Consider the following 14,957-nt stretch of genomic DNA (forward strand, 5'->3'; position numbering starts at 1 on the left):
CTGTCCCGCCGTAGAATGGTATGTCTCCCGTAGCCATCTCATACAGTATAACCCCGTAGGCCCACCAGTCTATAGAGGCATTATACCTCTTACCTTGGTACATTTCCGGGGCTATGTATCCCAGGGTCCCAGCCAAACCATCAGCCGTCTGCTCTCCGAACATGTTCTCCACAGCCAGACCAAAATCTGCTATCTTAAGGTGACCCTCGTTGTCCAACAGCACATTCTCTGGCTTCAAATCCCGATGGACGATGCCCTTGCTATGGAGATACCGCAAACCGCAGATTAGTTCGGCAGCGAAGAACGTGGTGATGTTGGGGTCAAGTCTGCCAAAAGTAGCAAGAAGCTTATCCAGGTCTCCTCCATTTAGGAACTGCATGGCAAAGAACAGGGAGTCCTCTGTCTGGAAAGCGGCATGCATGTGGGTCAGGAATGGGCTCCCCACTGCCGCTTCCAACACGCGCCTCTCCACCATAGTGCTGCTCCTGTCCTCCTCAAGAAGTTGCTTCTTCTTGATTATTTTAACGGCCAAGAACTTTTTGCTGATGGTGTCGGTAGCCAGCATGACTTTGCCGAAGCCGCCCTTTCCCAACAGGCCATGGAACAGAAGGCGCTCCAAAGGAATGTCAGATTTAGATGGCTGGGAACTGGTCTCATCTCTCCTCTTCTTCGTATCACCATGTCCCTCCGTTTTGTCTCGTTTACGCTTTCTGTCCCTGCCTTTACTTTCTTTCCTCGCCTTCTTGGCCTGGTTCTTCACCTGCTTCTTGCTCTCCTTTTGTTTTCTTTTCTTGCCACAGTCCACATTAGCGCATGATGTCCCAGCGCCCTGTCCTAGGTGTTTACTATGGTTTTCTGTGGCCTGTTTTAGCATCTCTGGGTTATCTCCAAGGGGCATTTGGCTTACAGGGGGAAGTTGGTCCAGCTCCATCAGCCATAGGTCTTTTTCAGCCCCGTGGTCACCCTTTCTCTGTCGCTCCACCGCTGCTTCTCTCCTTTTCTTATCAGTTTTCTCCATTGAAGTCTTTTTAAACTTCTTTTTTGTGCGTTTCATATTTTTGTTGCAAAATCTCAGGGATTGAGAAAGCTGACCTAATCCTCTAAAGGTTTGAGAGTAATGGCAACTTTGTAAAGCATCGCCTGAATACATGAAATGTCACAGAATCCTTCTGTCACATTATCAGTTGTGATGTCATATGTCTGCCAGTGAATGTGCTGGGCATCCAAGTCTGTTTTGTTATACAGTATATATGAATACTTATCTTTTTTCGCTATTGTTACTTATAAAATTCCAAATATTATCAATATTATCTTCATACAGTGACTGTTCAGGTATGACTATATACAGTAATATACCCCCAGTGCTGCATGCAGTACTATAACCCCCCCCAGCACTGCATACAGTACTATAACCCCCCCAGCTCCTCATGCAGTACTATACCACCACCCCCCGGCACTGCATACCGTATTATACCATACAAATCCCACCCACCCCCCGGCGCTGCATACCGTACTACACCATACCCCCCGGCGCTGCATGCCGTACTATATCCCCCACCGGTGCTGCATACCGTAATATACCCCCCCCAGTGCTGCATACCGTACTATACCCCCCCGTGCTGCATACCGTACTATACCCCCCTCTGGCGCTGCATACCGTACTATGACACACCCCCCCCCCGGCACTGCATACAGTACTATGACCAGCCCCCTCAGCGCTGCATACAGTACTATGACCCCCACCCCGGCGCTGCATACAGTACTATGGCCCCCACCCCAGCGGGTATTGTGGGATATCACAAAAATTCGCATGAAATTCTTTGATTTTGCTGTTGATAGATATTGGATTTTAAAACAATAGCACAAGTGACAGTTGGTTTTCCATTTTGGATTATGAGTTGTTTTATTAAAACAAAAACCTTCTGTCTTCTTTTTTTTTTTATTTTTTTTTTGTTATACTTGCATTTTGAAACTTTTTGTTGTTGTTATTAACCAGACAAGGATTCCGGGAAACCAAAATATGAAGTTGATAGGCCGGACTCTGCAGATTATTCAGCAGGATCTTCAGTGCCCCACATTGCGTCTCCGCATTACCCAGTTCCAACCCTGAGCAGCACCATTACTGTAATCGCGCCGTCACACCACGGAAGCAATGCCGCGGAAAACTGGCCGGAGTTTCACGAAGATCAGGTTGACCATGGTGCTTACGGCAGACCTTCCGTGCCCAAGAAACGCTGCAGGGACTATGACGGTATGCAGATGTGTTTGATTTTATTAGGATTTGTAGATCAGACTGCCAAATTACAGTAGCAAAAAGGCCAGCATATTCAAATATCCACACAGGTAGCAGGAATATTCAGAAACTGTCAATCTCTTTATTTTTTATATTTCTATAGACAAAACCAGTCTATTAAAAATTGTATTCAATGTAATCTGTCGTGTTTTATTTGTTTTTATTTATTTTTAAGCCTGCTTGATTTCTTCAAACCGCTATATTTTATAGAATTGTATGGCTTGTCACCATTGTCACCATTTACCAACTTGCTGCTTCACAGAAAAGGGTTTCTGCATGAGAGGGGATATGTGCCCTTTTGATCACGGCAGCGACCCTGTTGTAGTGGAAGATGTTAATCTACCTGGCATACTGCCGTTCCCGGCACAGCCTCCTGGCGTGGATGTGGCACCTCCACCAGGCCTTCCTCCTCCACCGTCCCTTTTAACACCGCCACCCGTAAATCTTCGCCCCCCAGTACCACCTCCGGGTCCTCTTCCACCCAGCCTTCCTCCAGTCACAGGTAATGTACCAACGAAATCGTTGCTTTCTATAAATTCATGTATGTAGTATCTCTGCCATTCATCAAGATGCAGGATGACATACTAACCAAAGCATTGTTCAAAAATATTAGTATGTTGCCAAATTACATTTTTACACTGAGCAGTGTATGTTGTGTGCCATTTGTGATGTTTCCCACGTCATCTGTGCTCAGCAGGTCCCCCTCCTCCACTTCCGCCTTTACAGCCGGCTGGAATGGATGCTCCTCCTAATTCTGCCACCAGCTCTGTACCCACTGTTGTGACTACAGGAATCCACCATCCTCCTCCGCCGGTCGCACCCCCGTCCCTTTTCTCACCCGGTATGTTGTCTTTTTACCTTGCATTGCAGTAAGGCATTTAAATGTTTTATTTTTTAGTTACGTTTCCAGCATTGTGGTGATGAGACCACTTTTTTTGTAAACTTGAGCTAGAATACATTTTTGTTCATAACCCACATGTCTCGTTTGTACACGTAAAGGACTGACACTTTCCGCAACCATGTGAGTAGTGCTTCCATACGGGGACAACATAACCCCTATGTTTCCTGCCTGGTAGCGTTACACACGCTGCTTTCTGCTCACCATTATTTTATTGTAACAATCTCATTGTTTCTATGTAATCAGTGGTTCATTTTTATTTTGTTTTTCCTTTAATTTTACAGCAGTAACGGGGCCGATTTCCATTTTCCCTGAAACATATGAAGCAGATGGGTATAATCCAGAAGCGCCAAGCATGACAAATACGGCGAGGCCTATGTATCGGCATCGTGTACACGCCCAGCGGCCTAATTTAATAGGCTTGACTTCTGGAGACATGGATCTACGCCCGAGAGGTGCTGCAGCCGTGTTTAACTGCACTGAATACCTTGTGCCATTTCAGTATTATAATTCTCCTAAATCTCTGGGCTGAGACTTGTTTAATACTTCACAAAGGGAAAAAAAACACTTAAAATATTGTTTTTCTCTGCAGAGAAGGTCATCAACAACAATATGAGGGTTGTGGTGGATTCCGAATCTCGTAAAAGAAATCTTGCGCACATGGACTCTGGAATACATCCCAAAAAACCCTGGTTTGACAAGTAAGATCGCGTAAAGTGCATCTAGTTGTTGTATTAATTTCCTTTTGTTAAATTGTGGAGCGACTGCTTCGTTGTCTACAGTTAAATAGAAACTAGTAAATTCTCGTTGTTGTAGGTAAAATTGGTACCTTATTTTAAGCAGTGTATGTGTTTATTATTTTCTTAAATCTATGTAATTGTGTTTTGCAGATCAAACTTTAATAGATTAAACAACCCTGGCTTCCAGAAGAAGGGACCATTTCCAAATGAAAATACTAAACTTGAATTAAGGAGAATACCTCCGGAGCTGAACAACATTAGTAAATTGAATGAGCATTTTTGTAAATTTGGCACCTTGGTGAATGTGCAGGTATCTATATAAATCTTTTTATTTATTATTATTAGAATTGTGTCAGCCTTGCCAGACATGGGGCTGTCGTATGATGACTTTTCACTGCCATGATCCTTGCTTTTGTAATTCACAATCATTGTTATCCATTTCAGGAGACAACCTACATGATTATAGTCTTTTGTTTTTAGTATATGTTAATTCTGTCCCTTGTAATCCCGTTTTAGATACACCATGAGCTTTGGATGTTGTAAATCATTGCAAATAATGTTTAATAGAAAAGTAATATATTGTTTTTTGCGATGTTCAGGTTGCTTATGAAGGCGATCCAGAAGGTGCTCTTATCCAATTTGCAACTTATGGAGAAGCAAAGAAAGCAATATCTAGCACAGAAGCGGTTTTAAATAATCGCTTTATCAAGATGTACTGGCATCGAGAAGGCCACTCCCAACAAATACTAGCTCCAGCTGCTCCGAAGGTATGGCCGTTTCCTATCAGGCACCATCTACACCTGCATTTAACAAAATGTGTTTGAAGGTTTGCCTGCTGTCTTACGTGCTATTGTAATGGATTCAGTTGGGCAGGGGGTGCTTTTTAATAAAAATCAAGGATCTGTATCTTCAAATGCTCACCTTTGAGAGAAGTCAACTAAAAATAAAATTAAACTTATCAATGTAAGAGCTGTTTATGGTGGCATTACAGCTCTTCCAGCTTCTTTTATCTTTTTTCTTTTCTCCTCCTATTGAAGAACCTTAAATAAAATTGTGGTACTTAGAAATCAGGATAGGGATTGCATTTGCTTTGTCTTATAAGATAGCTGTAAAGATTGCCTTCGTTCTCACCCGTTTGTGTACTTTGACTGGATTTAAGGTTGGTCAGCTTACGACGCAGCCACCCAATTTGCCTGTTGTGAAGCAGTCCGTGAAGGAACGTCTAGGACCGGTCCCTTCGAGTAATATGGAGCCAGTAGAGGCCCAGAGCGCCAATGCAGAAACTGCTCAGGTAATTGATACTTGATGCTTAAACTTTTTCCTCTTTAAAACTTAGTTTTGAGTCTCTCTTTGCTTCGGTCACCAATTGGGAGGTTTGAGAAACTGCATAGCTATAGCTTTTTACAAATATCACTTGGGTTTGGCTTTACTGGGATGAAGGTATATTAATACACTACACAGATGGTTGGATCTGTCCTGAACCGTACTAGTTGCTTGGGCAATGATCTATGCATTTGGGTCGTTTTCCATGATGCACACCAAATCATGTTTGCGGGCATCCATGCTATCAGTCACCTTAAGCCCTTGCAGAGTTCCATTCCCAACCCATCAGCCAGGAAAGCTTAAGTGGCTAAATGCAGAACTCTATGAGCGTGTCGTAATACTCTGTAGGTCACGAGAAGTGAGTAACTTGATTTGCCAGCATACAGAGCTGGTTGGTAATGGCGACAACTGCTTTCTAAAAGAAACTCTCTGTAGTAACCCACTCAGAAACTTCATCTGGTGATTGAAATGGAAGCTGTTTGTCCATGCAATTACATTCTTTTTTTCTGAAATACATTGAAATTAACTAAAACTAACTTGTTTATTATTGTATAGGTTCATGGTACAGACATTGGATGGGAATTTCCCTATAATATCCAAAATAACACCTTTCGAGACACTGAAACATCATTGTAATGATTCTGTTCTCATTTTTACCGTGTTTTCACTGCATAGGGTGATAAAATTACTTACATCTTAACGCTTTTTTTTTTCTAGAATGTAACCAAAGTGTCAATCAAAGACAGGTTGGGTTATATCTCAAAACCCACTTCTGCCACCACAGAAAAGGTCAGAAAACATAACTCGTATCTTTTTTGAATAGTTTTCTCAATAATATCACTTTAAGGAGTAACTGTCAATTCACAATGTTCTGTAAATTATTGTATTCAGCGGTTGCGTGGGGATAACTATTTAAAAAGAAAAACCCCACCTTGTGTTACAGGAACAAAACTCTGCGTTTGTCATGGTGCTGTCACTGTACATTTGCACAAGCCATTGGGTTACATTAATGAAGCACCCGTGACTGGAGCGGAAGGCAATCGGGCAGTCAGCGTTTTTGCTGTTTAGCAGCTGGTCCCATGCGCAGCTTTAGGAAAGGAAGTAGTGTATGGGGGCTATGTTTCCCTCTCACATCTAGACCACACGTTTGTAGGTCATCGAGCACATGGTGTGTGCGGACACATTTAGACACTAGTGCCTGTATAGTAGGTGAGCAATGTGCAACTTGCCTTCCATTCTTCAGAATTCTATGGCTTTTTGGGGAGCTCTGAGGACGTGTGCTCTGGAAAGCAGTGTTTTACAGATCCTTGTGTGAATATGGTTGACAAATGATCCCCCTATCCATGCATGCCTGAGCCTTATTGTATACCGTATTTGCAGTAGCACAGATGGGTTGAATGACATTTATGCATTTCAGGGGAAAAGATTTGTTTTTTTTATGTGGAACCTCTACTAAAATCCAGATGCAGATGATTCAATTATTTATAATATACAATGTATATATATATATTTTTTTTTTAGGTATTTCAACCCTTGATTTTGCAAGTTACTGGAACTGCATGTATATTAGTTTTTAAAGTTTTCAATTGTTGAGGGAGTCTCGTCAAACTTGCCATTAAAGTGGCTTTGTCACAGAAATGAACCCTGACATCATCCAGTATGTTAAAAAAAAAATCTTCATTATAAGCTGTTAAAAATATCGATATAGGGAGTTTTTTAAAATTAATTTCAGTTTGTTGTGATAAGCCCCCTTCTAGCTGCATTTCACATTTAAACCATTTTATTTTTTTATTTACTATAAGATCTTATTTTTGTTTATTTTAGCACAATATGTCTAAGAAAAAACGGTCACCGGTTCCTGAAAATTAACTGCTAAATGTAACAAGCAAATTATACCCGAGATTTTATATCTTTATATAAGCAATTTTACTTGGCGTTGGATGCTTTTTGCTTCAACCTCTAAATGCTATTTTTTAAGCTGTGTTGCTACAGTGAGCGTCGGTTTATATACAGTCAATATTCAGTGTTTATCTTGCATCCAATTTAGGTCCTGTCGACCTCCACCGGTCTCACAAAAACAGTTTACAACCCAGCGGCTTTGAAAGCCATGCAGAAGTCCCTGCCCTATCCTCCTTCCATAGACAGCAGCGAGGCGCAGAAAAAGAAACAGGTGAGCAAACTCTTCAGGGACGCGGGTTATGTTTAAAAATACAAGATGTCACGATGGAAGAGGAGGTCTGCTGTGAGTGGTCTTTTATACCTTTTTTTCCCTGTGTGTTGCCTAATCCTCTGTAGGCCAATAATGTGATACACTGAGTGAAAGATGAAATAACAACATGTCGTACTAACTAAACTTTCCTACTGTCTGCTTTATCATTGCCGTATTTAGGAAGCTCTAAAACTTCAACAAGATGTAATGAAGAAGAAGCAGGAGATACTGGAGAAGCACATAGAAACACAGAAGGTGAGGATGCCAAGTATCTAGATAAAGTGATCTCTTTACTGACACCTGTGGATGTCTTGTATCCAAAGAAACAAACATTTCTTAGGGTTTTTTCCTCAAGGTGGATCCAGTATTCTGCGCCATTTATGTTGAGGTTTGTCTTAGCCATTATTTGCTCCTAATGAAGCACTTGATTTGTTGTATTGCTTCTCCCAGTGAGTGGAGCAATGAACACACACTTTTGATGGCTTTTGAGGGAGCTGTTGTCAGGCCGGCATCCCACTTCCCATTTAATGCTTTATCTTGTTTCTGTAGCTTCTTATTGGCCCTCCAGTGTTAAACAGCCTATTGACTAAATCATATTATAGAATCCTAGCCCCAGCCTATGTCACTCTACCATTGTAATATTAACATATATTTATAATAAAACAAACTTTTTTGCCCTGGAACTTCTCTGATTTACACCTTTATTCATAAATGCTTAAAATACCAAGGACAAACTTAAGGGGTCATCAATTGGTTTTATTATAAGTTTGTAACAATAGAATGTGCTTTTTTTGCGTCTGCAGATACTTATATCAAAATTAGAAAAAAATAAGAATATGAAACCTGAGGACAAGACAGATATTTTGAAAACCCTGGAGATCTTGACCAATAGCATTACAAAATTAAGAGATGAATTGAAAGCATCCCCTCCAACTGCAAATGCAGTAAAAAGTAACAAAAGCAAAGCCCAGGTATGGTATATTGTTTGCTTGGTAATGTCTAGTGTTCCATATAACTCTGACCATGAAGAATGCATATTAAAGTATTTTGTAAGTACGTTAATACGCATTCCCTAACCTACATGGGGGGGGAGCATGTGCTCGGAAATGTCATTAGACACGTTGGAACTCCTTGCTTGGCCTGCAATGAGTATAACATGTGTACGCAGTGACAACGCGTGATATTTGGCTGACCTCGAGGTTAGGCACTTGAGAGCAAGGGTTCTAAGGGATCCCTACATGCGTTTGCAAAGGCTGAAATAGTCATTTAAAGGGGACACCCTATGTGCATTAAAGGACATATGATGGCTAGAGCCCCTATTTAATATTTTGAGCATTAAAATTTACATTCCAAACCCAGAACTAATATGCAGCACTATATATAATATACACGTATCTGCAAAACTATTTCAAGACCGTATTTTAAACGCAAGCTTATAGGGATCTTTGCTTTGTTTAGGTCGTGTGTGTGTGTGTGTGTGTGTGTGTGTGTGTGTGTGTGTGTGTGTGTGAGACACGCAGGTTAACAAAATCATCAAAATATTATTCTAGATGCAAAAGGAGCTTCTTGACACGGAGCTAGATCTGTACAAGAAAAATCAAGCTGGAGAGAATGTAGCTGAACTAAGGAAGAAATACACTGAGCTTCAGCTTGAGGTAAGTGGTTTATCTTTTATAGAAGCAGCTGGTTAGCCCTGTGGACACGATACTTACCATAAAAACACTAGCATTGACCAGTCTGCCAGGTGATCTGTATAGCACACGGAAACATATAGATGGCTTATCTGGTCCGCCTTTATAGAAAAAACCTTTATAAAAGCTTTATGCGTATCCTACTATTTCTTGAATTCCTTTACTTTGTGCTATCCCATAAATCTACCACACTTTCTGTAATGTAAAGAAGTGTTTCTGATATAACCTGGACACGACAAACTAGCTACATTCTTTAGGTTAGGGAAATATTTAGTAAGACATGAGAAAAATATAGGACTGGTCTTGGCAATAATAACACACCTCCATAATTATACAGTGGGTATTTGTGTGAAGATTTTAAATGGCTCTTGTTTGTGTTTTATGGGTGCAATGCAGGACCGTGTTTTTCAGCGGCATCCTTGTAGCTGTGAAGCGCAGGAAGCCTGTCTAGAATAAATCCGCAGTGGTTCTGCGTGTGTGTTTATTTTTAACGTGAATGTCTAACATCACTGTTGTGCTGAAAAGGGGGATGTGATTTTTCAGCTTTGCCAGAAGGTGGCGCCAAGGCTCCGTGAATTTCTATTCAGCCAATAGTTTTTTGTTGCCACAGAATCTTTTGGAACATTTTTGTAAAATATCTTACATGTTTGTGGATGGAGCTTATTAAGTGCTCTACACTGACAATGTAACTGTACTGTTTATTTTTGTTTTTTGCATTGTTACATATTTAACTGAAATTATTGTATTGCACCATACGAACATTTAACCATTTTTCATCAATTTCCCAAATAGGCAGCAAAACGTGGAATTCTTTCTTCTGGTCGTGGCCGGGGAGCCCACCAGAGGGGGAGGGGTATGTCACGTGGTAGAGGTCGGGGCTTACGTGGCAGGGGAAGAGGCATTCATCATCACGCTGTGGTAGATCACCGGCCTAGAGCTTTAGAGATATCTGGTTTTGCTGAAAGTGATAGAGAAGACCTGCTTCCTCATTTTGCGGTAGGTCCCAGTGGAGGAACGTGAACATTCATTCTCCAGTGTCTAATACTAAAGCTTCCATGTAGCCATATAGAGCCTTTACCTGGTGTACAATCTAGATGTGCTTCGAGGCCAGAAAGGCCAACTTTCTCTCCAAGAGTTATGCACAACTTTACCTATAACTGAAAGCGTTTAGCTTCGGTAAAACTGGCAAAAGCCAGCTTTATAGATCACCGAATGCATTAGAAGGGAATGCTACTGTGTATGTGGCTGTCGCTCATGTTCGTTATCACGTCTTTTGAATATTGAAATTAGACCTCCTGTCCATGTCTTGTACACATCCTCTCGATCTGGTCGGCTAGTAATCCTCCATCCTTAGTTAAACTCAGTCTGTAGGAAGGCAATGTGCTATCGCTTAGACTAATACTCTCATCTATTTGTATCTTACAAACAAAAAGTTGCAAGGCGTACACTATATTAAAGAAATTGTAGCAAAAATTCCATAAAAACTACTCAACAAGGCTTTATTACAGCTAAATGCAAATAAATGTAAGAGCTTACAGTGTGTGTAACAATATCTGCTTGTTATCTGTTAAGGTTTATTATATCCATATGAAGAACAGAACCTTTTTTTCTTGGCCAAGCATCCAGATACACAAGACTTGTGCAATAAAAACCATTTGTGCAGAGGACTCTGCGGTTCTTGGATAAATGAAGTAACGCATGGAACTGAGAAATACAAATAATTTTTTTACAATTAAAACATTTATATTGTTTTAATATTAGTCGTGGGCAAGACAAACTGGGGCTTATACCCCCCATACCCCTTTAACCTTGTGGTTATTTTGTGTTGTTATGCCAAAGCCCTGTGTTTTTGTAGTAAAACCTGACTGTATTTCTTATTATCTTACATACACTAGCAATTCGGTGAAATCGAAGACTGCCGGATAGATGACTCCGGTCTTCACGCAATAATCTCTTTCCGGACAAGAGCTGAAGCTGAGGCTGTAAGTTTATTCACTCCCGCTTATGTTTTAGTGAATACATTTTTCTTTTTCTTTTTAAATCCTAAAAATGAAATGTCCTCCCAAACGTTACTACATTGGATCAAATTAGGGGGGGGGGGGGTAACAATAAATGAAATAATGCTGAAACTAACAAAAAAAATGAAGAAACTGACCAAAAGCCCCTTTAAGCACACGGCTTTAACTTTTAGGAGTGATTACGTTTGAAACGTATTCTTCATGTACACCACGGAATGCAAAACATTCGCTTAACGTATAATTTTGAAGCTATATAATTATTTGTTTTATAGAAAAAGCACTTGTTAGCTCTAGAGGAGATGGAGCAGTTAGCCGTAAAACATTAGTTTGAAGCCTTTTCTTAGGATTAAAAATTGTTTCTGATCTCAAATGTCGCCTATAAATACTATAGAAAATTTGACTTGTGTGACATTATGACGAGACTACGAACCGAAGACTCACGAGCTGCATGGTAATGAATACAGAATCCTTTAAATATATCATAAATTTCTACGTAGAAATTTAAAATTTATACCTGGGGACTTCAATATCACACAACTCATGTTCAGATGTCACGGAACATGTAATTGTTTCTACATTTCACATTATTCTGTACTTTAAGATTGTACTATAAATCTTCTGTGACTGTCCTAGTTATTTGGATACGTTGCTAACCCTGATTTATGCTAGTTCATGTTACTTTAATTTGAGCGTGCGATTTCCACGGCATGCGCGCCATGCAGCCGATGCTAAGGAGGACTTGACTATTCCAATGCTTGATATTCTTTTTTTCCATTTTCAATTACTGTAGCTATTCCACAGAGGTTATTTTTCTTTCTAACTACAATAGGTTACGGCGATATTCATTTTTATGCCTTTCCCTGCACAGAAAAGGCCGATGAACAACACATGCTCCTTTTATAGTTATTCGTATTGACAATAAGTGATTTGATTAAAAGGAGTTGTATAGCAACCGAATCATGTCGATTTTAATGTTAATTTTCATTGTTCCCCTATTGTAATAGTGCTACAAAACCTACTGGTGCTCCAGAAAAGCCATTCTAATAATAAGAGTTCACGCTGCCCTATGTTTTCTAAATTATTTTATCAGTTCCTATACTGGCCTGTGGTATAGAAGAAAATATCTGTCTCAATCACCCTGATAAATGGATCCCTTGACAGTAAATTTATTTTTTCAAATAATTTTTTTTCCTCTGTAGGCTGCAATCCATGGAGCACATTTCAAAGGACAGAACCTAAGATTAGCCTGGAATAAACCGGTACCACGTGCGTCCAGCGCGGAAGCAGAAGACGCTGAACAAGAGGAAGAAGAAGTAAGTGCTGCAGATCTCTCTCTCTCGATATATATATCCATCTAGATATAGATATAGATATATATATATATATTCTTGAGACAGGCACATTGAGAGCCAAAACGCTGGACCTTCACCAAGTTAATACATTTAAAAAAAAAAAAAAGACCCACTGAGTGCATCAACTTTATTTGCGGTGTGTGTATATGTGTATATATATATATATATATATGCCACATTGCTTGTGGTATTCTTCACAAGCTTTTAGTTAAAGCTGAATCAACCTATTTCACCATCACTGATGGAGATTCACTAAATATTGGGCCGTGGATCAGATCACACCTTCTCACCAATCTCATCACATTAACTATGCAATCACCATTGTGCTTCCCTCCTTATGGCCCAGAGTCATGGGGCTTAAACCCATCTTTAGCAGCCTTTACCATTTGTGTTCCTGTTATGTTCACATGATATTCCTTGTATACCTGTTCTAAATTCTGTGAGAAATATTAACTTCTGAAACCTTTAGTTCCAGGAAGATTCAATAGTGGATGACTCTTTACTACAGGACGACGATGAAGAGGAAGAAGATAATGAATCACGTTCTTGGAGGAGATGATTCGTCTAGACTGAGCGACAAATGCCTTGGATTCACATTCAGATCACCTAATGCACTTTTCCATATAATGTGTTCCTGCATTTCTGTGAGAAAGGTGTGCTGGACTCCTTGGTTTAAAAAAAGAAAGCAGACTTGAAAACATATTTTGTTACATGAATTTCAGTAACTGACTGCACAACGCATCATATTAAACACATATGCAATGGTTTTATTATGCACACTTGTTGGGTGTACAATTATTTTGTCTCTTTGTAACTTAAGGAACTTGTTTAATGCAAGATAAATTTGTGTCCTTAATAACAGAATGAAAGTTTGCGTTAAACTCTGTTTTCAGACATGCCTATATGAATTACTGAATAGAGGTCTCACAATATGTATACTGAATACATAGTGTTATGCGTAGGCTTTACTATGTAGTAGCCTTTTTGTTCAATTTACTTTGTGTACGTATTTTACGTATATGGATTTTAACGACATTGTATGACTGCTTTGGATATAGGTCCGTGTGACTTTAAGATGAATAAAAAAAAAAAGAAAATAAATGGAATGGTAATATAAAAAAATGTAAAAAAAAAATGTTAAAAAAAAAGAATCCATCTATGACAATATAGACGGCCTGTGTGGGACGGGAGAAAAAAAAATAAGTAAAAAAAAAAAAAAAAATACCATTCCAGTGGATACACCTCACCCAACTCACATTCATGAAATAGCTGTTTCACTATGTAGTGGCACTGTAAGCTTTTTTTATGTAACAAACTTTAATTCTGTGAAATCCTACATGGAATGTGCATTATTTTTAATATGGTGATATGGAGGCATCTTTCAGAACAAACATTGTCCAGTCTGGATATATTGGATCTGCGCTTTTGAAGAAGTAACAAAGCTCTGCAGGCCTTGGTGAGTGCTTGAATTAATATATGATTGTTAATGTAGCTTAATATTCCTACGACCACTCAAAGCATAACCGTGTGGTTTTGTGTCGGTGCATACAAGAGTATTTTTTTTTTCCACCTGGTTGCCCTCCAAGTCATTGTATCGACTATCTTAAAATACACATTATAATCAGGGTCTTGTTAGACTTGCGGTTGCTGAAAAATATTTATTTTATTTAATACCATTCTTTTTATTTCCTCTAGCAATTTGAATTTTACAATAATTTGCAAGATACATCAAGAGATGTATGTTAATCGAGAAAAGGTAATGTTAAAGATTTTTTCAGTAAATATTCTTCTTGTAACTGCATTTTGTATTCGTTATAATAAAATATTTAATAGGAAAGATCAGCTTATAGTCCCCCCCCTTAACATAGCAGCAATTTTCCTCTTCTCATTATTCATAGGCATTGTAGTTATATGCTAACTTTTTAGTATTTCCATTATCTACAAGTTGATTTGTTTTGGTATTTTGAGTTTTTGCTTTTTGTCGTCACTTGATTTTCCATAACCCACAATATGCTTCTTTTGCAGGTTGCTGCAAGTTCTACTGCTTTCAGTCCACATTTTGTGTTAAACTGGATATAATCAGGAAACTTTTTATAGTTTTTTTTTTTGTCTATTTTACTAATGTACATGCAGCGGTGTGTTTTTTTTAACAGGATGATTTTTACTACTTGTATATACTTCAAAATCTTTTTATATATTTTTTTTATTTTGTAAAAAAAATTAACTCTGTAGTCCTTGTTTAGGATAACATAATGAAATCTATATTGGCTTTAACTAAGTTACTTACTGAAGATGTGCCTTAATATACATATACATTTCCTGTATGTCTGAGGACCAAAAAATCCACATACTAAGTACGTTTTGTTGGGTAGTGTTTAGGTAAAAAAGGGGCAAAGACTGACAACTGTTGCATAGCGTGTCTTTTAAATCACA

General features: G+C 39.1%; 1 protein-coding gene across 2 annotated transcripts in view; it reads left to right on the top strand.

Annotated features, from left to right (window-relative positions):
• Positions 1 to 13,209, top strand: part of RBM26 (RNA binding motif protein 26) — a 38,987-nt gene extending 25,778 nt beyond the window's left edge. The window contains exons 7-23 of one of the 2 annotated variants that reach the window (XM_053455382.1): positions 1,997 to 2,251; positions 2,556 to 2,795; positions 2,988 to 3,134; positions 3,476 to 3,646; positions 3,784 to 3,892; positions 4,082 to 4,241; positions 4,531 to 4,698; positions 5,091 to 5,222; positions 5,972 to 6,043; positions 7,302 to 7,424; positions 7,644 to 7,718; positions 8,267 to 8,434; positions 9,014 to 9,118; positions 9,947 to 10,150; positions 11,050 to 11,136; positions 12,372 to 12,485; positions 12,994 to 13,209. In XM_053455382.1, the coding sequence (XP_053311357.1) occupies positions 1,997 to 2,251; positions 2,556 to 2,795; positions 2,988 to 3,134; positions 3,476 to 3,646; positions 3,784 to 3,892; positions 4,082 to 4,241; positions 4,531 to 4,698; positions 5,091 to 5,222; positions 5,972 to 6,043; positions 7,302 to 7,424; positions 7,644 to 7,718; positions 8,267 to 8,434; positions 9,014 to 9,118; positions 9,947 to 10,150; positions 11,050 to 11,136; positions 12,372 to 12,485; positions 12,994 to 13,083 (2,420 nt within the window). In that variant the 3' untranslated portion in view covers positions 13,084 to 13,209. The remainder of the gene's footprint in view (positions 1 to 1,996; positions 2,252 to 2,555; positions 2,796 to 2,987; positions 3,135 to 3,475; positions 3,647 to 3,783; positions 3,893 to 4,081; positions 4,242 to 4,530; positions 4,699 to 5,090; positions 5,223 to 5,971; positions 6,044 to 7,301; positions 7,425 to 7,643; positions 7,719 to 8,266; positions 8,435 to 9,013; positions 9,119 to 9,946; positions 10,151 to 11,049; positions 11,137 to 12,371; positions 12,486 to 12,993) is intronic. The other variant, XM_053455383.1, reaches the window with a different exon arrangement.
• Positions 13,210 to 14,957: the final 1,748 nt, after the last annotated feature.

The sequence above is a fragment of the Spea bombifrons genome, chromosome 2 (genome assembly GCF_027358695.1).
Source record: "Spea bombifrons isolate aSpeBom1 chromosome 2, aSpeBom1.2.pri, whole genome shotgun sequence".
Taxonomy (NCBI): Eukaryota; Metazoa; Chordata; class Amphibia; order Anura; family Pelobatidae; genus Spea; species Spea bombifrons.